The 23,270-nt window shown below is 47.2% G+C and overlaps 1 protein-coding gene across 9 annotated transcripts in view; it reads left to right on the plus strand.

Annotated features, from left to right (window-relative positions):
* LOC123368305 (zinc finger protein 883-like) overlaps window positions 1-18,703 on the plus strand; it is a 41,247-nt gene extending 22,544 nt beyond the window's left edge. For 4 of the 9 annotated variants that reach the window (XM_045012997.1, XM_045013001.1, XM_045013002.1 and 1 more), the window contains 3 exons: window positions 228-341; window positions 2,629-2,709; window positions 3,313-9,316. In XM_045012997.1, the coding sequence (XP_044868932.1) occupies window positions 228-341; window positions 2,629-2,709; window positions 3,313-4,754 (1,637 nt within the window). In that variant the 3' untranslated portion in view covers window positions 4,755-9,316. Of the gene's footprint in view, window positions 1-227; window positions 342-2,628; window positions 2,710-3,312; window positions 9,317-10,296; window positions 10,593-11,424; window positions 11,837-12,054; window positions 12,182-13,624; window positions 13,733-15,993; window positions 16,084-16,677 lie in introns of those variants that run through there. The other 5 variants (XM_045012998.1, XM_045012994.1, XM_045013005.1 and 2 more) reach the window with 4 other exon arrangements.
* Window positions 18,704-23,270: the final 4,567 nt, after the last annotated feature.

The raw sequence follows: 23,270 nt of genomic DNA on the forward strand, positions 1-23,270 counted from the left end.
GTCCTCTCCATCTGCCCTTTCCACAGGTGCCAGGTTGTTTGCAACTCAATATCCCGCCACTGTCAGGCACCAGGAGTGTTGACCATAAACTGCAGTTCATGTTTCCATAGAAAACAATTGCCTGTTAGCCTTCACATTTAGTTCATTGCCTAATTGGCACAAACATTGCATATGGAGCTGCACAATGTTCTTATAAGTTCTTAGGGGTGATGCTTTTCTCTAAACAGAAATACAAACCCCCAAGCCAGTGGTGATCTCCAGCATAGAGCGAGGGGAAGATCTGTGTGTCCAGTGTCTCACAAAAGATGAAGATGAAGACATCCTGAGAGACACCCTCCCAGGTGAGGAAGGAGTTAAAGTGTTGTGCAGGGAATGAATGAGTAGCTTGAAGGCAGCTGGAATCCTGACACATTTTGGCCAAAGTGACAATCCATCCGGTAATGTTAGTTTTTTAGTCTAATGTTGTTAGGCTTTTTTAGAACAGTATCACATTGTCGGCTCTCATTCAATTCATGATCTACTATAACCACCACATTCTTTTCTGATGCACTGCTGCCAAGCCAGTTATTCCCCATTCTCTATTGTGCATTTCATTTTTCCTTCCTAAGTGAACTATTTTGAACTTGTTTCTTCAATTTCACCTTGTTGATTTCAGACCAGTTCTCCAATTTGTCAACATCATTTAGAATTCTAATCCTGTCCACCAAAGTGTTTGTAACCCTTCGCTGGCTGTCTGAATCATTGGCCGAGCAGCACTTAGGAATCTCGCTTCCAAGTTCAGGCCCAGTTTTGTAGGGATCCAACATCGTTCCATCGCTTTTTTGGGCTCTGAATTGACATTAATAAGGGATTTCCTTATTACTCCCCAGGACTGGTTGGGAGGCAACATCATGTTGTGGGAGTGAGGAGACCTGGACTCTATTCTTCATTCTGCCACTGAGCTGCTGGCAGATCTTGGACAATATTGTATTAATTCATATAGACAATATGGGCCCAAAGAGACAAAGGTGTTAACATGACACTGTTATGGCCAACATTAAAGAGTGTTAAATAAGGTTTGGGGGTTGGAATGCAGAGACAGAAGCCTGCGTAATACCATGGAAAACAGCATGAAAAATTCTTTCTAGTCTTTTATTAAAGCTAGAGAAAAAGAAGGAAAAAGAATTATGGCATTTGAAATGTCAAGAATGACCTAAGAACTTTTATTTTGGCAATGTCCCTCGTTTCTGTTTCCTTTTCCTTTACCCAGTGAAATTCTTTAGACAAAAGGCCTCTGTTTGAAAGTCTTCTGGATGGTAATAACTATCATTTTGGGGGAAAGAGGAGCAGTTAGTTGAAATGGGCTGGAGCTGTTGTTGATATTATTAAAATCCGATCCCGTTTCCTAGGAGACAAAACAAGACAAAGCCACTCAAGGCAGAAGAGAAAAGAACAGCAAAGATAGAACATGTGGCTTCTGTCTCGGGTTGACTCTTACTTGCCGCTTCATGGCTGGAGAAACACAGGCACAGCACATGGTCTGATCAGTCAGTTGGAGACCTGCTTGGCAAACCTGGCTAGCATTAGTCTGTTCTGGACAATGCTTTGGCTGCCTCTTTGATCACAGGCTTACAGCAAGGTTGCAAACTATGGCAGTTTTGGCCACCTAAGCCAGACTCGTACTTACTAGAAGGCAGAGGGAGAAGAATAAGAAAGAGAAGAAATATGGTGAGGAATGGAAAGAATTCCTGAGGGTTAAGAGGGACGGGGACAAAATCTCTCATTCCAGGTGATTTTGGGGAGTTATCCAGAACTGGTAACGGTGGCAATATCCTCTGGCTCCCTCTATCTGGTCCAGTCTTGTTAAGAAATCTCTTAGGATTTGGATGAAGAAGATCTGGGGTCCCAAAAGAGGACCAGGGTGGCAGCATGATGGTATCGCTCAGTTGTTGGCATGCTCCTGCTGTTGCTGTTTTTTCAGTCAACGACAGTTGCATTCAGTCCCGCTCCTTTATTTTCCCCAGAAAGTGTTTTCTTTTGAGAAACCCCAAAAGGAAGTAATGGGCAAAATAGCCCAGCCCCTCATTGTTTTTCTGTCAGGCCTAAATTCTAACTCAGTTATTTTAGTTCGTTAATGTCCAGTTCCACACTTCTCTTGCCTACAGCCATCATTTTATCACTGACCTTGAATTGCATTATAGGCCTTTTTTTATTTGGACTAATTCTGTCGTCTTGTTTATATTTTGCACCTTTTCCCATCCACATTTATTGTTTTAGGATATTGTAACACTTTATAAACATTCTCACCGTTTTTACAATTAAACTACCAATTAGGGTAAATTTGTGGGCCCAGTTATTAAAACAGCAAGTTACTCCTTTGACTCAGGTTCTCTCCCACCCTTTCTGTATTTAGTATAAAAGCTCTTCAACATCAGAGTGATCGCTCTCTAATGTTGTGCAGCACCTGGTGCTAGGGAACGAAGAGCTCAGTTGCGCTACCACAGTACAAAGTAAGTGTCGAGCCCCAAATAGCTTCTCCTCTTGTGCATTGTGGAACACACTGTCCAACAGTGCAGGGGAAAGGGCTTCTCTCAGTGATAGTCATTCGGTCTATGTGCTGTCAACCAAAGAGCTTTTGTCTTGGTGCAGGGTTTCCAGATGCAGAAGAGACCTGGGACTGGCCAGCAATTGAAAGCTTCTTCCTCACACAAAGCTCTTTCCCTGGAGCAGGTAGGGAACCAGCTCTGCCCTTTGCATCAGTGGGAGCTGGAGAGCTCATTTCACGAATCGTCCATCAGCTGCAAACTCTCCCCTCACAGAGCATTATAGTAGGAATGGAAGCCCAAACATGAGAAGAGCTACAACTCCTCACCCTGACATCCCCCTAGAAACTCCATCTCTCCCCTGACGCAGATTCCCTCAGTGTCTTCCCCCTCCCCCATTTCCCACAGAACATGGAGCCGTTGGGATCCCATCACAGTGTGAGTGTTCCCTGTGTGTGTTCCCTGGTAGAGGGGTATCAGTGCTGGTGTGTATGATGCTGTTCACCCCAGTGAGATGGACCTCAGAGTAGGGAGAGAATCGTGGGGGCTGGTTCTCATGTTCATTGACTTGGGGGGCTATTATCAGGGCCTATGGGACACTGACCATCTCCTCCTTCCCCAGCACTGGGGCCCCTGGAGTTTGGCTTCTTGCACTCAAGTGCCAAAAGTCAGCCCTGTTCTAAGGGGAGGGCTGTGGAGTTTTCTCAAGCACATCCCCCTGCTGGGAATATTAATGGTATCCCTTTGTGAGCAGCACAGGAAATATATCTGTATTCTCTTTCCCACCAAGCAGGGGCGAGGAACCTGAGCAGGGCTGAGGGGCAGACTCCTGAGGAAGGGCCTGGTAACCTGGAGCCACTCAGGCCTTTCCCAGGGACATCAGGGAAGAAACATTCCAAGAAATCTGAGCGGGGAAGACAGCACAAGAGGCAGAGGAGGCCACAAAGGCAGAGAAAAAATCTGACCAGAAAGGAGCCAGCAACCTCAAGAGGCCATCAGAGGAGATCCAGGCCATCTCTAAAGCCTCCTGCAGAGGGAATGGCTCAGCCCAGAAAGAGCCTATATACCTGCCGTGTGTGCAGAGAAGAATTCAAGGTGCAGAGAGACCTGATAGGCCACCACTGGATGGTTCATAGGAAACAGGAACTGTATCACTGTAGCGAGTGTGGGGAGAGCTTTAGGAGAAAGAAGGAGTTCAGAGCACATGGGAAAGCTCACAGAAAGAAGAGAGACCATCCCTGTATTGAATGTGGGAAGATATTCCACAAGTTATCACATCTTATTGCCCACCAGAGAATACATACGGGAGAGAGACCCTATCACTGTCCTGAGTGCGGAAAAAGATTCCTCCATATATCAGCGCTTAACATGCACAAGAGAGTTCACTCAGGAGAGAGACCCTTTGCCTGCACTGAGTGTGGAAAGCGATTTATGAATTCATCAACATTGTGTAGTCATCAGGCAATCCACTCAGAAAAGAGACCCCATTGCTGTAACCAATGTGGGAAAGGCTTCAAAGTTGCATCAAGACTTACTAGACACCTGAAAATCCACAGTGAAGAGAGACGCTTCTTGTGCCACGAGTGTGGGAAAAATTTTTGCCTACGAGAACATCTCATTAGACATCAGAGGATCCACACTGGGGAGCAGCCCTATTGCTGTGCTGAGTGTGGGAGAAAATTCAGTCTCCTTCAAAGTCTCAGGAGACACCAGGAAATCCATAATACAGAGAGACTCCATCCCTGTGCTGAGTGTGGGAAAATATTCCGTCATCCAGAAAATCTCTCTAGACACAAGAGAGTCCACACTGGGAAACTCCATCGCTGCACTGACTGTGGAAAAGGCTTTGTCTATATACATCATTTCAAGAGCCATCAGAGAATCCACACTGGAGAGAAACCCTATTGCTGCACTGAGTGTGGGAGAAGTTTCACCCAATCGTCAGGCCTCACCAACCACCAGAGAATCCATTCAGGAGAGCGACCCTATCCCTGCACTCAGTGTGGGAAGTGCTTTGCTCACTCATCATCTCTCACTGAACATCTGAAAACCCATTCAGGAGAGCGACCATATTCCTGCATTCAGTGTGGGAAGCACTTTGCTCGTTCATCATCTCTTACTCAGCATCAGAGAACCCACCCAGGAGAGCAACCATATTCCTGCGCTCAGTGTGGGAAGCGCTTTGCTCGCTTATCACGTCTTACTAAACACCAGAGCAGCCACTTTTCTTGATGGAGGGAACCTCTTAATTCTGTCACTTCACCCTGTTCTCAAAGTCTGTAAAAGAGGGAGAACTTGCTCCCACTCTGAAATGTTCCCACCTCTTCACTAAGCAGACATGAGTTTAGGTGCTGGGTTTGTTAAAATAATTTGTGTGCTCCTTGAGATGGGAGCATTTAACCCTAGAGGTACCAAAACATTCCATTGTGGGCATTATGGGCTGCAGCTAAGAGAGAGATGACTGGAGCCAAGACTGCACTTTGGAGGTTCTGGTTTCTCCCAAGCTGTTTGTTCACCGCAGCTCCCGTCCTCTCTGGCTCCACAAATTGAATTATTTATTTTATTTTTTCTGTTTGGAAAAAGGAATAATGGGTAAAGATTCTGACAGAGACTGAAAAGGAGCTTTCGTCTCTGGAGTTAATGAAAGGCTGTGACATCCCCTGTGTGCCCCTCATAGTACTGAATCAAAAGGAAGGTTGTTTTTGATTTGGCTTTGAGAGAAAATGATGAAGAAAGCTGTCCTGATAGTTGGTTTCATGCATAATGCACCCAGGGCCCTGTCTTCACACCTAATTGCCAGGCAAGCAGTACCTTGGAAGGTTGAAGCAAGGACTGGAAGGTTGGAGACTGGAGTTTCCGGATCAACAAACAGCATGCCGTTTGGTTATAGATTGCCTTCTTTATCATCTTGATTGTACATGCAAATACTTGACATCTATGGATGCTGCTGTCATGATTAGCGTGACTACATCACTTACCCATCATCTAAATCATTGTGCCATCAGAAGTCATACACCAGAAAAAAGGCAAGGGCAGGGATGAGAGATGTCAGTTACTTCCTTGTTATAATGGCTTTTTTTAAATAATTCAAATTTGTGTTCCTGGATGAGTTAGTGGCACTTTACTGCCACCTAGGGCTTGTCTACACTAGAACTTATCACTTAACAGAACACTCATCCACATCCCTGAGAGATGTAAAATATACTGTCCTAAGCACTGGTGTAAACTGGGTTATGTTGATGGGAGAGCTTCCCTGCCAACATAGCTACCATTTCTCCTAGAGGTGGAGGTGTTATGCTGACAGACAAGCTCTCTCCCATTGGGTTGGAGCATCTTGTATGCTAGCTTGGTGTCTTGAACACTAGCAGGAGCCGTAGCACTTCTAGTGTACATTAGCCCTAACACTTAGGGCTTGGCTACACTACCCGCTGGATCGGGTCACTCCCCAGCCCAGGGTGGCAGTTCACTGTTGTCCTTCCCATGGGGGTGGATAGGGGAGGGTGTGTGGAGGAGACACGGTAACACTAGAGTCAATTCTCCAGTCTCTTCTTTGTAGCTCTGATCTCCATTCTGAATAAGGAGAAGTCACTCCTCCCTGCGACGGCTGCTGTGGGCCCTGAGCAGGCTCAGTAAGAATTTGGGATTTCTTCCGAAAAAAGAAAAAAAAAAGTTTCCCTGGCCACTGGCAAAGAGCCAAGTGTGTGTGGCTGTGTCTCTGCAGAATCACAGCTCGGGGGTAAAGGACAACAGGGAGCATGTGCGAGATGGGCAACTATTGAGCATGTGCAGTAAACGGTGACAAACAAGTCAGTTAAGCAGCTGGTTGGTCGGAAGCCACTCGTCCTTGTCACAATTTGTTTTGAAGGTCAGAGCTGTCAGTCTGAATTCTGGGGTAGTGGTCAAGACAGAGCATGCACAAGTGAGGGAACTGTTTCTAAGAATAGGAAGTTATATAAAGAAAGAGGTAAAATGTAGCATAACCATAAAGGCCAGTTGCCAGCAATACTTTCAAAATCTGGAGGCTAGGTCTGAAAAGGAGAGAGGCGTGCAGGAAGAGCCGGGAAGCCAGCAAGAGTAGCCAAAGAAGAACTGTGGCAGAGAGAGAAAAGAAAGCTGGAGTAGGGCTGAGCAGATTGAGCAGGAATTGAGCAGCAGCCACAGCAGTGATTTGACTTTTAAAAGCAAACAGCAACAGATTTATAGCGTAAGCTTAATATTCTTTGAATTATGGTTTAGTGTATAGGATAGTATGTAGGGTTAGTATGTGTATGCTTTAAGTGTGTGTGTGTTTTAATTATACGTGCACCTGCAGCTAGTGGGGAGGGAGGCTCAAGGGGCACCACCCTAAGGGGGCCATGTGACCTCCCCACGTGACCCCCTCCCTGCCTCACCCCTAGCCTGGGGGTCAGGATCTCCCCACGTGACTCCTCCCAGCCCCATCCCTAGCCCAGGACCCCCACACTTTCCCCATCCTGCCCTTCTCCCCCCAACCCAACCCACCTTATCCCAAGTCTGACCCCTGAGCTCTGCACTGGGCCAGGCTGTGCGGCCACAGAGCTGTGTGCTGTTGCCAGTCCCACCCCCAGAGCTCAGGCCAGGGGCCGGGCAGTGCAGCCATAGTATGTTCCAGCCGGCCTCAGGCTCTGGGAGAGGGCTGGCAGTGCAGCCACATGGCTGTGTGCTCTGGCCGTCCCAGTCCCAGGCAGTGGGTCGGGGGCAGCATGTGGCCCTCGGTGCAACCCCCCCCCATGCAGCGCCAGTGTATAGATATATAAACTTTAAAGTAATTTAAAATCCGTTGTCAGTGATTTGTTGCAAACTGGCTACTTGCAATGAGTTGCTTTGCTTGGAATCGTTTGAACTATATGCTATTGTAGTTGAAGTGCTCTTTAATTTGCAAGTGGGATTTGTGTCTCGGGGATTTTGTGTGTTCGGAGTTTTAGGATACACTTTATTAGGGATTATTTATATTCATTAATTCATATTAGTTATATTAATCAGGTACTTTGTTTTGGAAAGAATACAGTACTGCCTGTGCCAATTACATTATCAGAGGTTATATCCGTGTCCTTTAGTGTTTCCTTAACAACCCCAGAAACTTTTACCTCACGAATAACAGAGTAAGGAGGCATTAGGCAGGCTATAAAGAAGTGCCCCAAAAGCCATTTTTGGGGTAACAGTAAGCCTGTATTGTGGTGGGGGAGGTAGGAGAATGGGTCATTCCAAAGTGGCAGTTATGGCAGTTGGACCTGGGGTTGGGAAATAAATGCCTTGTATGCAGAGGAGGGGTGGGGGGAAAATGGCTCCCACATAAAGTAGCTTGGCTAATAAACATGTATCCATGGTCAGTGCTTGAAAAACCTACTTTCTCCCCCTTTGAAATATTCCTCCTACAAAGGCAGAAAAAGAACAGATGGCTGGAAGTGGAAGAAAGAATAATTCAAACTGGAAATAAGAACAAATGTTCTACAGTGAGGGTGATCAACCATTGGGACAAATTCCCAAGGGAAGTGATGGATTTTTCCAGCTCCCGATATCTTCAAAACCTGTCGGGACACCTTTATGGAAGATGCTTTAGCCAAACAGAAGTTGTTGGGCTCCATATTGGGATAATACATTGCAATATCATGGCCCGTGTTAAGCAGATGACATAGATGATTGAGTAGTCTCTTCTGGCCTTAATATCTATGAATTTCTGAAGCCATTTCTTGACATTTCTGCACCTTTACCAATGTTCCCTCTCCATATGGATGTTCAGTGCAGTAGTTGGTTGTGTCAAGATTACAAACCAGGAGAGCTTTTTATGGAGAGGTAGACACAGCTTCAAATTATGCAGGAATTCTCTGCAGTAATTGGTGAAGAAAATTCCCTTCTGCACAAAACTGCGTCTTATAATAAAAAACCTTGGAATGAGTAAATGCAGGTGTCACGAGTGTTCAGCACCAACAACAAAAGCACAAATTGGTTAGGTAAAATATTTGTGGTATAATAACTAGCAGCTTTTTTGCTTATTTTACAATTTCAGAGTCGAAGTGAACAAGTGCAACATATATAAATTAAGTAAATGTCATCTCACTAATGGTGAACCACACATCTTATTCATTACACTGGAGTCCAATCACAGAAAAATTCTAAACTGTGACCTTCAGCTGTTTCCACGAGCGATTTCTGTGCATGATGGCAAGTAAGTTGAGAGAAAACAAAATACATTTGGGGTGTTATATTAAAGTACTTTACTGTATTTTTTCAGATGCTTGCATTGACTGTTCAGAAAAAGAAAAATCTCTAGGGCAGATAAATCCTTCGCCTGCCCTTTCTTTAACTCCTTTCCATGTAACTTGGATATAAGATTAATATTAACGATAGTGTTCCAAATATTGATTAGTTCAGTAGAGAACATCAAAGTGATTTGAATAAACCTTAGCACTTATTAAAGCAAAGGTGCTGTCATTAGAGGCACAAAACTGTTAGGGTAACATAAAACACTGGGATTCATTTTGTACGTTTCCAAAAACTTGATCAAACCGAGAGTTGGCATTTCTGTGATGGAATTCTGGAATTTAAAAGGAAAGGAAGTGGAGATATTCCAGCACAGATGAAGAGTTCTCCAAGTAACTTGAAAAGTAAAGTGTACCAAGCCACACTACTACTGTGCAACTCTCCCAGCAACATTAAAGGCTGGTTTAACTAGTTGAACTGTCAAGTATCAGAGGGATAGCCGTGTTAGTCTGGATCTGTAAAAGCAGCAAAGAATCCTGTGGCACCTTATAGACTAACACGTTTTGCAGCATGAGCTTTCGTGGGTGAATACCCACTTTGTCGGATGCAAGACGAAGTGGGTATTCACCCACGAAAGCTCATGCTGCAAAACGTCTGTTAGTCTATAAGGTGCCACAGGCTTCTTTGCTGCTTTTAGTTGAACTGTGTGCGAATAGGGTTGTATTATCCCTTTAAGTTGTTTGTGAGCCCTCTGATGGTACTTACTGTGATGTGTGTATTAGAAGCCATCTGAAATCAGTCTGACCACAGTGTGCACTAAACTATGTCTTGTATGTTTGCATGGAAATAATAAATATGAATAATAAAAAATGGGGGCCAGTTGTATCTGATAGTTTCTTCATATAATTTTTGTTGTGCACCATGCAAAAGATGTGACACTAATGATAACAGTTTAGATATTTATACAACTATGAAATAAGTACTGATAAATGTAGCCATTTTTCCTGTTCTTAATTTGGCTGAGGAGGAAGCAGGGTTAGTCCTACAGCCTTCTTAAATTGTAACTCTTGTCCATGTAAACTATGTAAAAACATTACATCTGGATCTGGCACAGTTTGGTTGACCATTGCTTTTGGTTGATTTCCCCCCCCCACCCCCCATGTGTGTGGTATCACTACTGTCAAATCAGATACAGACTAGAAACTCAGGTATGATATTTAGCAGAGTGTAGCCCAGAGATGGAATTTCACCTCTGGGAATTATCTTCTCTCACCTTAATGGCACTTAGAATATCCCGAAAAGTATTTTATCACTTACAGCCACTCTCATCCCAGATCCAGATCTGAATAATTCTTAAATAATGAATTAATTGAATCTCAATCCATATTTATTCTGGTGAAATGGTTGAAGAGGCGTCTCTCCCCCTGCTGAATGACTAAGAAATGTTCTTTGACTCGGGGCTGGAACTCAGGGGCTGGGGGGGCAGGAGCGGCAGCCCCCCTGACCGGAAGTGGTTTCACCCTATCCAGGGTGCCCAGCCCCCCCGTAACATCGCTCCAATTCCCGCCTTTGCAGAAGGGACCGGACCGGGAGCCACCAACAACCAGGAACCGACTTCCCCGCGTCTCCCCAGCGGCTCCCTCCGCCCCTCGCTCCCCGACCGGGCTGATTGAGGGTTAAACCCGCCGAGCTCCGGGTCCCGCCCCGCCTAGACGCGCCCAGTAATTGCTGCGGGGGGCGGGCTCGGGGCGGGACCTTCTCGTGCCCCGCGGAGCCCTGGGGGCCGAGCCCGGCCCGAGCGGCGCGTGCGGAGCGAGCCCCCCGCAGGCTGCAGCCCCAGCGCCCGGCGCGGTGAGCGGGGCCCGGGGGCGCAGCCGGAGGCGGCCGCGGAGGGAGCGAAGCAGCTGGGGGCGGAGCCGAACCGCGCCTGGGCCCGGAGCCCCCCCGGGGGCCGGTTTGTGCAGCGGAGCCCGGCAGGGGCCGCGCCCCAGCGCGCGAGAGCCCGAGCGACCCCCCTGCTCGCTGCTGGGGGCGGGCGGGGCCTTCCCGGGGCGGCGCTGCGGGGGCTGCCGGGCTCTGCCCCCTCCCGCCGAGCGGGCACCGGCCGGGGCTGGGGGCGGGGCCTGTCGGGCGGTTCCTCCGGCCTGTGCTGCGGGGCCGGGACCAGCCTGCTCCGGAGCCCGGGCCGGGGCCAGGCTGGGGCCGCTGCACACACGGGCAGTGGGAGGCGCTGGGGGAGGCTGAACTGAGCCCCGGGTACCGCGGGGGGGCGGGAGGTTCCTTCTGTGACTCCCCCTCGGCCCGCGCGTTGGGGATTCACCCGGAGCCCCCGGAGCGACAAGCCTGGGCTGCTGCTGCTCCAGCTACAGCTCCGGCTGGGGCTCCCGGGGGCTGTGTAGGCAGCAACTAAAAGCCTGTATCTGGCCCCTGGCAGCTGACTCTGGCTCATGGGGACCAGGGGCTCATGGTCTATTTCATTGTGGTGCAGACATTTGTACTCGGGCTGGAGCCTGGCTCTAGGTCCCTGCTCCGCATAGCTCAGGCACTTCTCTCTGTCACCCACAGAAGTTGGTCCAGCAAGAGAGATTCCCTCCCCTACCTCGTCTCTCTAATATCCTGGGGCCGACAAGGCTACAACAGTGTAACCCTAATTCCTGCCCAATACAGAGGGCAAGCCCAGGAAGGGAGAAGCTGGAGAGTGAACTCATCCTGTGTTCACCCTACAGAGCAGCTCCTGTATTTAGTACGGCTGAGTCCAGTTCCCTGCAGCAGTGGCTCATGCAGGGTCTTGTGTAGCTGGGCCCAGTGCTTTGTTCTGGGCATTGCATCATGGCATGTGAGGTTGCAGTGTTACTCAGGTTTGGTCTGCCCAGCCCTCCAGCATGGTGGCAGATGGTCGGGTGTGCTGGCTAAATGTAAGTGGGGCTGTGATCTGGAGCTCCATGTTGCTGTGACACTCACTGATGTTTGGCCAGCCTGCTGCTTCATGACAGAGAGTCAGGAGGACTAACCTTCAGCAGTGATGTAACCCTTTGCGCCAGGATACAACACCACAGCAGGGGGCCAGGCCCAGCTGCCAGAGCCACCACTGTGGGGTGAGTCACAGACATAGAAAAAAAGTCACAGGAAAGCACTGTCCATTACTTATTTTTCACGGTGACAGACCTGAACCCATAGTAATAGTACGAACTTTCAAGGCTCCCTGGACCCTTCCAGTTGCGTGGACCACTGCACATCCGCATCACCTGCAACAGCTATTCCTCTACTAGCGTGTAAACTTTGTCATGCTGAATTGGGTTGTTTGTCCTTTCAGATGTCGGTGACGTTTGAGGACGTTGCCATGTATTTCTCCCCAGCGGAGTGGGCGCTGCTGGGCAAGGAGCAAAGGCAACTTTACAGACACGTCATGTGGGAAAATTACCGGACTCTGGTCTCGTTAGGTGAGGAACTGTTTCCCTGAGATCAGAGCCTCAGTCCACAGGGTGCTGCACAGATACAGGCACTGCCTGACTTACACAATTTTACACTGTTCAGAAAAAGAAAAATCCCTAGGGCAGATAAATCCTTCGCCTGCCCTTTCTTTAACTCCTTTCCATGTAACTTGGATATAAGATTAATATTAAGAATAGTGTTACGTAACTCGGATTTTGCGTAAGTCGGAAATGTATACCCGACCATTATGCAGAAAAACCCCCAAACACCTCCCCCCCCATTTCAACTTATGGAACTTTTTCCGTAAGTGCGGATTTGCTTAAGTCGGGTCTTGCGTAACATGGGGAGCGTCTGTATGCAGTAACTGAGCTAGAGCATTGGTATGAGTGGTTGGGTGGAGAGGTGTCTAGGGGGTTTGAAGGAGGGGTGCGTGGGTGTGGATTGATAGAGGCATATTTCATTGAGCAGGACAGCCCTTTCATGGGGAGACGTGGTTGGTAAGGCAATATCTTTTATTGGTTCAACTTCTGTTGGTGAGAGAGACAAGCTTTTGAGCCACACAGAGCTCTTCCTCAGGTCTGGGAAAGGAAAGCTGCTCTCTCTCACCAACAGAAGTTGGTCCAATTAAATATATTACCTCACTCACATGGTCTCTCCAATATCCTGGGATGGATACGGCTACAACTACACTGCATATCTTCAAGGGGACACGCTTCCACCCATGGTCACTAGGGCTCTACAGTTTAAGGCAAGAGAATCCTGGCTCTTGTAGTTCCCCAGACAGAGCATACGAGCGGAAAAGCACTGTGCGTTCTGCAGGCTACAGGATGAAAGGCCAGCAACACCACAGTTAAGGTGAAAGACAGACTGGGTTCATCTATGCTGGAATAAACGACTCATGGCACAGCTGTGGCTAGCCTGGATCAGTTGACTCAGGATGTGGGACTGAGGCTGCGGGGCTAAAAATTGCAGTGCAGATGTTCAGGCTCGGGCTGGAGCTTGGGCTCTGGGACACTCCCTCCAAATATCCATTCAGCAATTTTACAGTCCCAGAGCCCAAGTCTCTCAAGCCCAAGTCATCTGACCCAGGCCAGCTACAGGTGTTTAATTCCTATTTAAATATATCGACAGGAGGGAGGGGGATGCTGGGCCATAGTAGAGTAACTCTCCTAGGTCAAGGAGAAATCTGTCCCACCCAATCCCCTCAGACACCGCAGTCCTCTCCAGCTCCCCTTTCCACAGGTGCCAGGTTGTTTGCAATTCAATATCCTGCCACTGCCACGCACCGGGAGTGCTGACCATAAGCTGCAGTTCATGTTTCCATGGAAAAACATTTCAAATACATAGATTAGTTCATAGCCTAATTGGCACAAACATTGCATATAGAGCTGTGCAAAGTGCAGCAGATCCGTTGCTAGAAGTTCTTAGGGGTGATGCTTTTCTTTAAGCAGGAATCCAGACTCCCAAGCCAGTGGTGATCTCCAGCATAGAGCGAGGGGAAGAGCTGTGTGTCCAGGATCCCACAGAAGATGGAGACATCTTGAGAGGCACCCAGCCAGGTGAGGAAGAAGTTAAAGTGATGTACAGGGAAGGAATGAGTAGCTTGAGAGCAGCTGGAATCCTGATACATTTTGGCCAAAGTGACAATATATCCCAGAATGTTAGTCTTTTAGTCTAATGTTAGGCTTTTGTGCAGCAGTATCACATTGTCGGCTCTCATTCAATTCATGAGCCACTATAACCACCACATTCTTTTCTGCCGCACTGCTGCCAAGCCAGTTATTCCCCATTTTCTAGTTATGCATCTGATATTTTCTTCCTAAGCGAACTGCTTTTGTACTTTTGTTTCTTGAATTTCATCTTGTTGATTTCGGACCAGTTCTCCACATCGTAAAGATCATTTTGAATTCTAAACCTGTCCACCAAAGTGTTTGTAATCCCTCCCAGGCTCTCTGAATCATTGAGCGAGCAGCACTTGGGAATCTCCCTTCCCACATCAGGCCCAGATTTGTAGGTACCCAACATTGTTCCATCGCTTTTGCGGGCTCTCAGTTAACATTAATAAGAGATTTCCTTATTACTCCCCAGGACTGGTTGGGAGGCAGCATCATGTTGTGAGAGTGAGGAGACCTGGACTCTGTTCCTCACTCTGCCACTGAGCTGCTGGCAGATCTTGGACAATATTGTATTAATTCATATAGACACTACGGGCCCAAAGAGACAAAGATGTTAACATGACACTGTCATGGCCAATATTAAAGAGTCTTAAATAAGGTTTGAGGTTTGGAATTGAGAGACAGTAGCCTGCTTAGTACCATGCAAAGACCATGACAAATTCTTTCTAACCTTTTATTAAAGATACAGAAAAAGAAGGAAAAGAGTTAAGGCATCCGAAATGTTAAAATAAAAGTCACACTTAATGTTGACAACATCCCTTGTTTCCTTGCCCTTTCGCTGGAGAGAATCTTTAGACAAAAGGCCTCTGTTTGAAAGTCTTTGAGATGGTATTAAAGATGGTGGTAACTGTCCTTTTGGGGAAAAAGAGAAGCAGTTAGTTGAAATGGACTGGAGCTGTTGTTGATGTTAAAATCTGATCCTGTTTTTTAGACGACAAAACAAGACAAGCCCACACAAGAAAGAAGAGAAAACAGCAGCAAAGAAGGAACATGCGGCTTCTGTCTCTGGCTGACTCTTACTTCCAGCCTTTCAGCTGGAGAAACACAGGCCTGGCACGTGGTCTGATCAGACCTATCTAGCAAACGTGTAGCAGCGTTGGGCTGTTCTGGGCAGTGCTTTTGGCTGCTGCTTTCATCACAGGCTTACAGAACGGTTGCAAACTATGGCAGTTTTGGCCACCTAAGCCAGACTCGTATTTAATATAAAGCAGAGGGAGAAGAATAGGAAAGAGAAGAAATAAGCTGGGGAAGGAAAATAACTCACGGTGCTTGTGAGGGGGGGACACAACATCTCGCATTCCAGGTGATTCTGGGGAGTTAGCCAGAACTGGAAACGGTGGTAATATCCTCTGGCTCCCTCTCTCTGGTCCAGTCTTGTTAGGAGATCTCTTAGGATAAGGATGAAGAAGATCTGGGGTCCCAAAAGACGTTCAGGGTGGCAACATCATGGTATCACTCGCTGCAGCGGTTGTTGGCATGCAACTGCTGTTGCTGCTTTTTCAGTCAGCAAAGGTTGCATTCGGTCCCACTCCTTTACTTCCCCCGAAAGTGTTTTCTTTTGAAAACCCCCAAAAGGAAGTAATGGGCAAAATAGCCCAGCCCCTCATTGGGTTTTCCTCCAGTTAGGCCTAAGTTATAACTTATTCATTTTGGTTCGTTACTGTCCAGTTCCACATTTCTCTTGTTTACAGCCATCATTTTAATACTGCCCTTGAATTGCATTATAGGCCTTTTTTATTTGGACTAATTCCGTCGTCTTGTTTATATTTTGCACCTTTTCCCATTGACATTTATTGTTATAAGATATTGTAACACTTATAAACTTCCTCACAGGTTTTATAATTATACTGCTAATTAGGGTAATTTTGTGGGCTGAATTATTACAACAGCAAGTTACTCCTTTGACTCAGGTTCTCTCCCACCCTTTGTGTATTTAGTATATAAGCTCAACATCAGGATGATCTCTGTGGTTTTGTGCAGCGCCTGGTGCTGTCCAACCATAAACTCAGTTGTGCTACCACAATAGAAACTGAAAATCAAGCCCCCATTTTATGCATCATTTATGATGTTGGGGAAAGGGCTTCTCTCGGTGATAGTCATTCGGTCCATGTGTTGTCAACCAAAGAGCTTTTGTCTTGGTGCAGATTTCCCAGATGCAGAAGAGACTTGGGACTGGCCAGCAATTGAAAGCTCCTTGGGCTTCTTCCTCACACAAAGCTCTTCCCCTGGAGCAGGTAGGGAACCAGCTCTGCCCTTTCCAGCAGGAGAGCTCATTTCACAAATCATCCATCAGCTGCAAACTCTCCCCTCACAGAGCATTACAATAGGGATTGAAGCCCAAACACGAGAAGTGCTACAGCTCCTCACCCTGACATCCCCTTAGAAACTCCATCTCTCCCCCTACGCAGATTCCCCCAGTCTCTCCCCCTCCGCCATTTTCCATAGAACATGGAGCCGTTCAGATCCCATCACAGTGTGAGTGTTCCCTGTGTGCCCTTCAGGAGAGGGGCGTCAGTGCTGGTGTGTGGTGATGCTGTTCTCCCCACTGAGATGGGCCTCAGAGTAGGGAGAGAATTGTGGGAGCTGGTTCTCATGTTCATCGACTTGGGGGTGCTGTTATCAGGGCCTATGGGACATTGACCACCGTCTCCTTCCCCAGCACTGGGGCCCCTGGGAGTTTGTCCTCTTGCACTCAAGTGTCGAGGGCAGCCCTGCTCTGAGGGGTGGGGCGTGGGGCTGACTCAGGCTCATCCCCCTGCTGGGAATATTAGTGGTTTCCCTTTGTCAGCAGCACAGAAAATAACATTTGGATTCTCTTCCCCACCCAGCAAGTGCCAGGACCCTGAGCAGAGCTGAGGGGCAGACTCCAGAGGAAGGATCTGGGAACCTGGAGCCACTCAGGCCTTTCCCAGGGACCTCAGGGGAGAACCATTCCCAGAAAACTGAGTGGGGAAGACACCACAAGAGGCAGTGCAGGAAGGAGCCAGCAATTCCAAGAGGCCATCAGAGGAGATCCAGGTCACATCTAAAGCCGCCTGAAAAGGGAAAAGCTGAGCCCAGAAAGACCCTATATACCTGCCGTGTGTGCAGGGAAGAATTCAAGGTGCAGAGAGACCTGATAGGCCACCACTGGATGGTTCATAAGAGACATAAATTGTATCACTGTAGCGAGTGTGGGGAGAGCTTCAGGAGAAAGAAGGCATTCAAAGCACATGGGAAAACCCACAGAAAGGAGAGAGCCCATCCCTGTTCTGAATGTGGGAAAATATTCAACCAGTTATCACTGCTCACTGCCCACCAGAGAGTACATACGGGAGAAAGACCTTATCACTGTGCTGAGTGCGGAAAAAGATTCTTCCAAATAACAGCTCTTACCATCCACAAGAGAATCCACTCAGGAGAGAGACCCTTTGCCTGCGCTGAGTGTGGAAAGAGATTTATGGATTCATCAACGTTTCGTAATCACCAGAGAATCCACTCAGAAAAGAGACCCCATCGCTGTAACCAATGTGGGAAAGGCTTCAAACTTACATCAAGTCTTACTAGACACCAGAAAATCCACAGCGGAGAGAAACCCTTCCTGTGCCATGAGTGTGGGAAACAATTCTGCCTACGAGAACATCTCATTAGACATCAGAGGATCCACACCGGGGAGCAGCCCCATTGCTGTGCTGAGTGTGGGAAAAAATTCAGTCTCCTTCAAAGTCTCAGGAGACACCAAGGAATCCATCGTACGGGGGGACCGCATCGATGCGCTGAGTGTGGGAAAATATTCGGTCATCCAGAAAGTCTCACTCTACACCAGAGAATCCACACTGGGGAAAGACTCCATCACTGTGGTGAATGCGGGAAAAAGTTTGTCCGTCTAGTACAACTCAGAGTCCACCAAAGAATCCATACTGGGGAGAGACCCTATTACTGCACTGAGTGCGGGAAAAGATTCACCCAATCATCAGGCCTTATCAACCACCAGAGAATCCATTCAGGAGAGCGACCCTATCCCTGCACTCAGTGCGGGAAGGTCTTTGCTCACTCGTCGTCTCTTACCAAACATCAGAAAATCCATTTGGAAAAGAAGCCGTACTCCTGCGCTCGGTGTGGGAAACGCTTTGCTCGCTCCGCATCTCTCACTAAGCACCGGAGAACCCACTCAGGAGAGCGACCATATCCCTGCGCTCAGTGTGGGAAGCGCTTTGCTCGCTCATCCTCTCTCACTAAACACCAGAGCACCCACTCAGGATAGAGACTCCTGACTCTTGTGTTTGATTGGAGAAACCTCTTCAATCTCTCATTTCACTCTTTTCCCAAAGCCTGTAAAAGAGGGAACCTGCTCCCACTCTGACCTGCTTCCACCTCCTCACTAACCAGACATTAGCTTCAGTACTGGGTTTCTTCAAATAATTTGTGTGGCCCTGGAATGGGAGAATTTCACCCTAGAGGCACCTAAGCAATCACTGTGGATTGCAGCTGGGACAGGGATGACTGGAGTCAGGACTGTGCTTGAGAGGCTCTGGTTTCTCCCAGGCCATTCACTCACTGCAGCTCCCATCCTCTCAGGCTCTGCTAATGGAATTTATTGTTTCCTCTTTCTTTTCTCCTTGGAAAATGGAAAAATGGACAAAGATTCTGGCACAGCCTGAAAAGGAGCTTTCTTCATCTGCGTTAATGAAAGGCTGTGACATCCCCCGCATGTACTGAATCAAAAGGAAGGGTATTTTGCTTTGGCTTTGAGATAAAATTATAAAACAAGCTGTCCTGATAGTTGGCTTCGTGCACAATGCAGCCAGGGCCCTGTCTTCACACCTAATTGCCAGGCAAGCAATACCAGCTAGGACTGGAAGGTTGGAGTGTGGAGTTTTGACTTCAGCCGGATTATCATTGGTGTGACCCAAGACACCTGTTTTCTGAAATAGTTGAACCTGTCAGACAGTACATGAGACGCAACATTTCTTAGAAACAGCGGCAACAGGTGGTGTGGGACTATATTTTATTTTGATGATGCACTTCTTCATGCATAGACAAGTCAGATTTGCATCCCCTAGTCCAGTCATTCTCAACCCTCAACTCCTGAGGGTACTCAGTGGTTTGAGCATTGGCCTGCTAAACCCAGGGTTGTGAGTTCAATTCTTGAGGGGGCCATTTAGGGATTTGGGTCAAAAATCTGTCTGGGGATTGGTCTTGCTTTGAGCAGGGGGTTGGACTAGATGACCTCCTGAGGTCCCTTCCAACCCTGATATTCTATGATTCTGTGATATGCAGAGGTCTTCCAGGGGGTACATCTTCTCATCTAGATATTTGCCTAGTTTCACAGCAGGCTACATAAAAAGCATTAGGAAAATTACAGACTAAAATTTCATACAGACAATGACCGGTTTATATTGCTCTATATACTATACACTGACATGTAAGTACAATATTTATATTCCATTTTATTTATTTTATAATTATATGGTAAAAATGAGAAGTAAGCAATTTTTCAGTACTAGTGTGGCTGTGACACTTTTTTGTATTTTTATGTCTGGTTTTGTAAGTAAGTATTTTTTAAGTGAGGTGAAACTTGGGGTACGCAAAACAAATCTGACTACTGAAAGGGGTCCAGTATTCTGGAAATGTTGAGAACCATTGCCCTAGTCTCTCTGAATCAGCTCTCACATGCTCCTCGGAATAGCCATATGAAATGAAAGATCCTTCTTCATTACAACAGGATACATTGTGGTGGCAGGTGGTTTAACTTACATCTTTACCCAGTAGGGCTTCTTCAGCTCCTCATCCTGTTCCTGTGGTGCTCAAGAACAAACAGTATGCTGTTTGGTTATGGAGAGCCTTCTTTATCATCTTCATGGTAGATGCATACCCTTGATGTCTCCTGGATGATGCTGCCATGATAGCATGACTGCATCACTTACCCAACATCTAATTCATTGTTTGTGCCATCAGAAGCCATACGCCAGAAAAAAGGCAAGTAGAGGTGTCAGAGAGCTGCTTCCTGTTATAATGGTGTGTGTTCTGAATAATTTGAGTTTGTGTCCCTGGAAGAGGAAGTGGCACTTTAAGTCCACTAACACTGAGATGTACCTGGGTCTCAACCCTGACACGTAATGTCAAGGAGCGAGGGAAATTATCTCTGAGCACCTTTGCTCCACTTTCCAGGCTGGGACTTGTCTGCTGCTAGTTGTAGGTGCTTTCCATAAACAACTTGTGGAGGTGCAGTCCCAGCCCAGAGTGTGACACGGGTGTGAAACAGCCAGGGGTCTGAGGGCAGGGACAGAGATGGGATCCTGCATGAGAACAGACAGCCCAGAGAGCACTGTTTGAGGAGAGAGAGTCTTAAATAGGGAGAGAGAAACTAGTCCCAGCAATGTTCACAGATGAAACTGAGCAGCAGCACAGGGTCAGTGTCTCTTCGTTCATCCAACTGAGCAAATCCATGGCCGTGCCTCTCTGTCAGGGGGCGATGATGAGATGCAACTTTATCTCACTGTTGTGTCGTCATTCCTGGAGGGAATAAAATACTACAATAGAATTGTGTCTGAAATAGCTGGTGCCATGTGTTTAAATGAAGGCCTGCAATCTTCCCTGCAGTGCTGACTTTGCCATGTTCCAGTCACTCTTGGGAAATGATGTTGGGCAGAAGCAGCCATCTTGCCTTTCTTTCTGGAGCTGGTTATGCCAGCTGCAGTTCAGCTCAGTTGTAATCTGCTTTAAATCATTATCTGCACTCTAGATTAGGTGTTAGAGCATTGAATTAGTTAAAATCTCCCAGAATATTTTGTGTTCATGCTAAGATTTATTGTGCAAATTTACTAGTTGTTAAGTTGTTCTAATCTTTGTTCATAGTATATGCAGAATGTCAGACGTAAGATGTATATTCTGTTAAGGTTTGCCAACTATGAACTGTGTGTTAGGCACAGTTAGTGCAAATGTGTCCTTGATCTAATGCTACTTGTGTGCTATGGTCTATTGCCAAATAAACTGTTGTGTGCATAATTAGATAAGAAAAGGGGTGTAAGGTCTGTGGAATCTGGAATTTTCTGTCTTCTAAATGAGGAGAATCCAAATATGAGCAAAACTGAACCCATGGTTTGGAACAGAGTGGAGATGTAACTGCTGCAAGAAGGTCTCCAGGTTGGGTATGTACTGACCTTTCGGTATTACACTGATTTTACTTCCAATCAATAAATCAGTTGAGTTTGGTTATCTGACATCTTGACTTACTATCACACTCCAATTGCTGATAGCAGTTATTGTGTGTCTCTCTCCCCTTAGTGACTCTGAGCTGTACTGAGAATGAACTGCCTCAGGGGTACATGTTAAGCAAAGTTTACCAGCCCCTAATGGTTAAAACTCATGAGATTTTTCTAAAATAATAAAATTTGGAGGTTTATTCTTGCTTTAGGTTTCTGAGCTGTTAGGGTGCACTGGCTTCAAGTTTTCCTCTGCTATGATGAGGGCTAGAAACGTACCTTTTGAAATGAAAGCTGAAATTCTCATGCAATACTGTGGAAACAACCTGAACCCCTGCTCCTCTCCCACCCCTCGACCAGCTTTGGTAATTTCCAAGCAGACTGACTCTCTAGGTGTGTTATCTGGGCTCACGTGACAGTTGCTGAGTGATCAGCATGGGCCTTTTTATTTACTTCTCAGTAGCTGTCCCATAATGCTCCATTCCCTGTAAGAGTGACCACGCTGGTCATACTTTTAAACTGCACTGTTCAGGATCACAGAGACCAGAAGCCACCCGCTCCCCACCACAAACCTTTAAAGCCCCTTGTGTGTTTTTGAAATCTCTCTTCCAGATTGCCCACCTTGGCAAGCACACCTAGTAGCTCTCCTTTGTTGTGTGCAGCTGCCCAACTGACCATGCTGGCTCTGTGCACACATCGATACTTGACGTACTCCTCCCTTGAGTAGACAGGAGGTATTGGAACTCCTGGGCTGGTGGGGAGAAGCAGCTGTGCTTGCACAGCCATGGGCCAGCTGCAGAAATGTGAACACCCATGAGCAGGTTGCATGAGGGATACAGGCGAAGGGGTTTGACAGGGACCAGCAGTGTTGCCATGGGAAAGTGAAGGAACTTTGCCAGGGATGCCACCAGGACAGGGAGTCCCACGATAGATCTGGTGGTGCTCCTCAGACCTGGTGCTTCTGCAGTGGGCTACATGTCAGTACCCAAGACAAAGACCGCTGCGGTGAATGGTGAGGAAGAGAAGCGGGGAGACACGGAACACAACTTCACCCATGCCACAAGCCAGGACCAGTTTGAACTCCCCTGCAGCCTAGCCAGGCCTGCCAACTGAGCACAGAGGAGCCTGATGAAAGAGAAAGGAACATGGGTAAGTGTGTGCATTCATCTTTCTTTCTAATGTGTAAATGTAAAGATGGTGCATAGCTAGGGCCCTACCAAATTCATGGTCATGAAAAACACATCACAGACTGTGAAATCTGGTCTCCCACTGTGAAAACTGGTCTCTTGTGTGCTTTTACCCTAGCACACCCCATCCCCAAGATATCAAGACAAAAGATATCTACTTTTCTTCAATGTACTTAGACTAAAAGACATATCTGTACAAAAAACAGATGTAGAATTGGCATCTACTTTTCATTTCCCATTGGATTAGGTGTGGGGAAGACATGTGGAGCATTTTGTTTATGTACACACGGGTGTCCCTTTTACCCTCCTGAGAGATCTCGATGAAACTTGCATGGAGATTCTCTGCGATCTTCTCCCAAAGGTTTCTGGGGACGGCAGCCTATTTCTTCCTCCACAGTTGGACGCTTTCCCACACCACTATGAGATGAGTTTGGCTGGCACCATTGCTGAGTTAACAGGCTAGTGGCCTATGGGGCCCAGTTGTCGTCAGGTCATCAATAGCAGCTGTGCCTTCGATATCCTCAGGAGAGAGGGGTCAGCTAAAATCATCAACCTCTGCGGCCAATAGTGCCAATATTCAGTGCCATTGCTGTATGCATGTACCATAGAAGAGGGATCAAAAAATTTGATAACTTCATGCAAAAGAAAATCCTTCCCCCCTTCATCCCAGGCAGGCCACACTCACCCTGGCTGTGACTGGAGAGCTGAGGCACTCCAAAGCTGAAGTGTCAATAAACATTTCTTATTAGAAGTGTTTATGCCAATGAGGAGTGGGAGCTTTGAAACTTATCTTTCCCTTTCTGGTGTGACTGTAAATCCAGTGGTTCATCTTGTCACAGTTCAGGGCAACCTCACCTTTATTTCCCCCTGGTGGTCCCAGAAGGGCACCCACTCTAGGCTCACGGCTTGTCAGCCAGCACCTCTCTTTGGCAGAGACACACATCATTCTCCCTTCTCATCAGGGTGTTTCCAGGTGCATAGTTCCCTGCCTACACTGTGAATTCCCCAGCAAGCCAAGACTGCCTGCTTTGCCTTTTTCTCAGAGGCTAT

The sequence above is a fragment of the Mauremys mutica genome, chromosome 4 (genome assembly GCF_020497125.1).
Source record: "Mauremys mutica isolate MM-2020 ecotype Southern chromosome 4, ASM2049712v1, whole genome shotgun sequence".
In the NCBI taxonomy this organism is placed as follows: Eukaryota; Metazoa; Chordata; order Testudines; family Geoemydidae; genus Mauremys; species Mauremys mutica.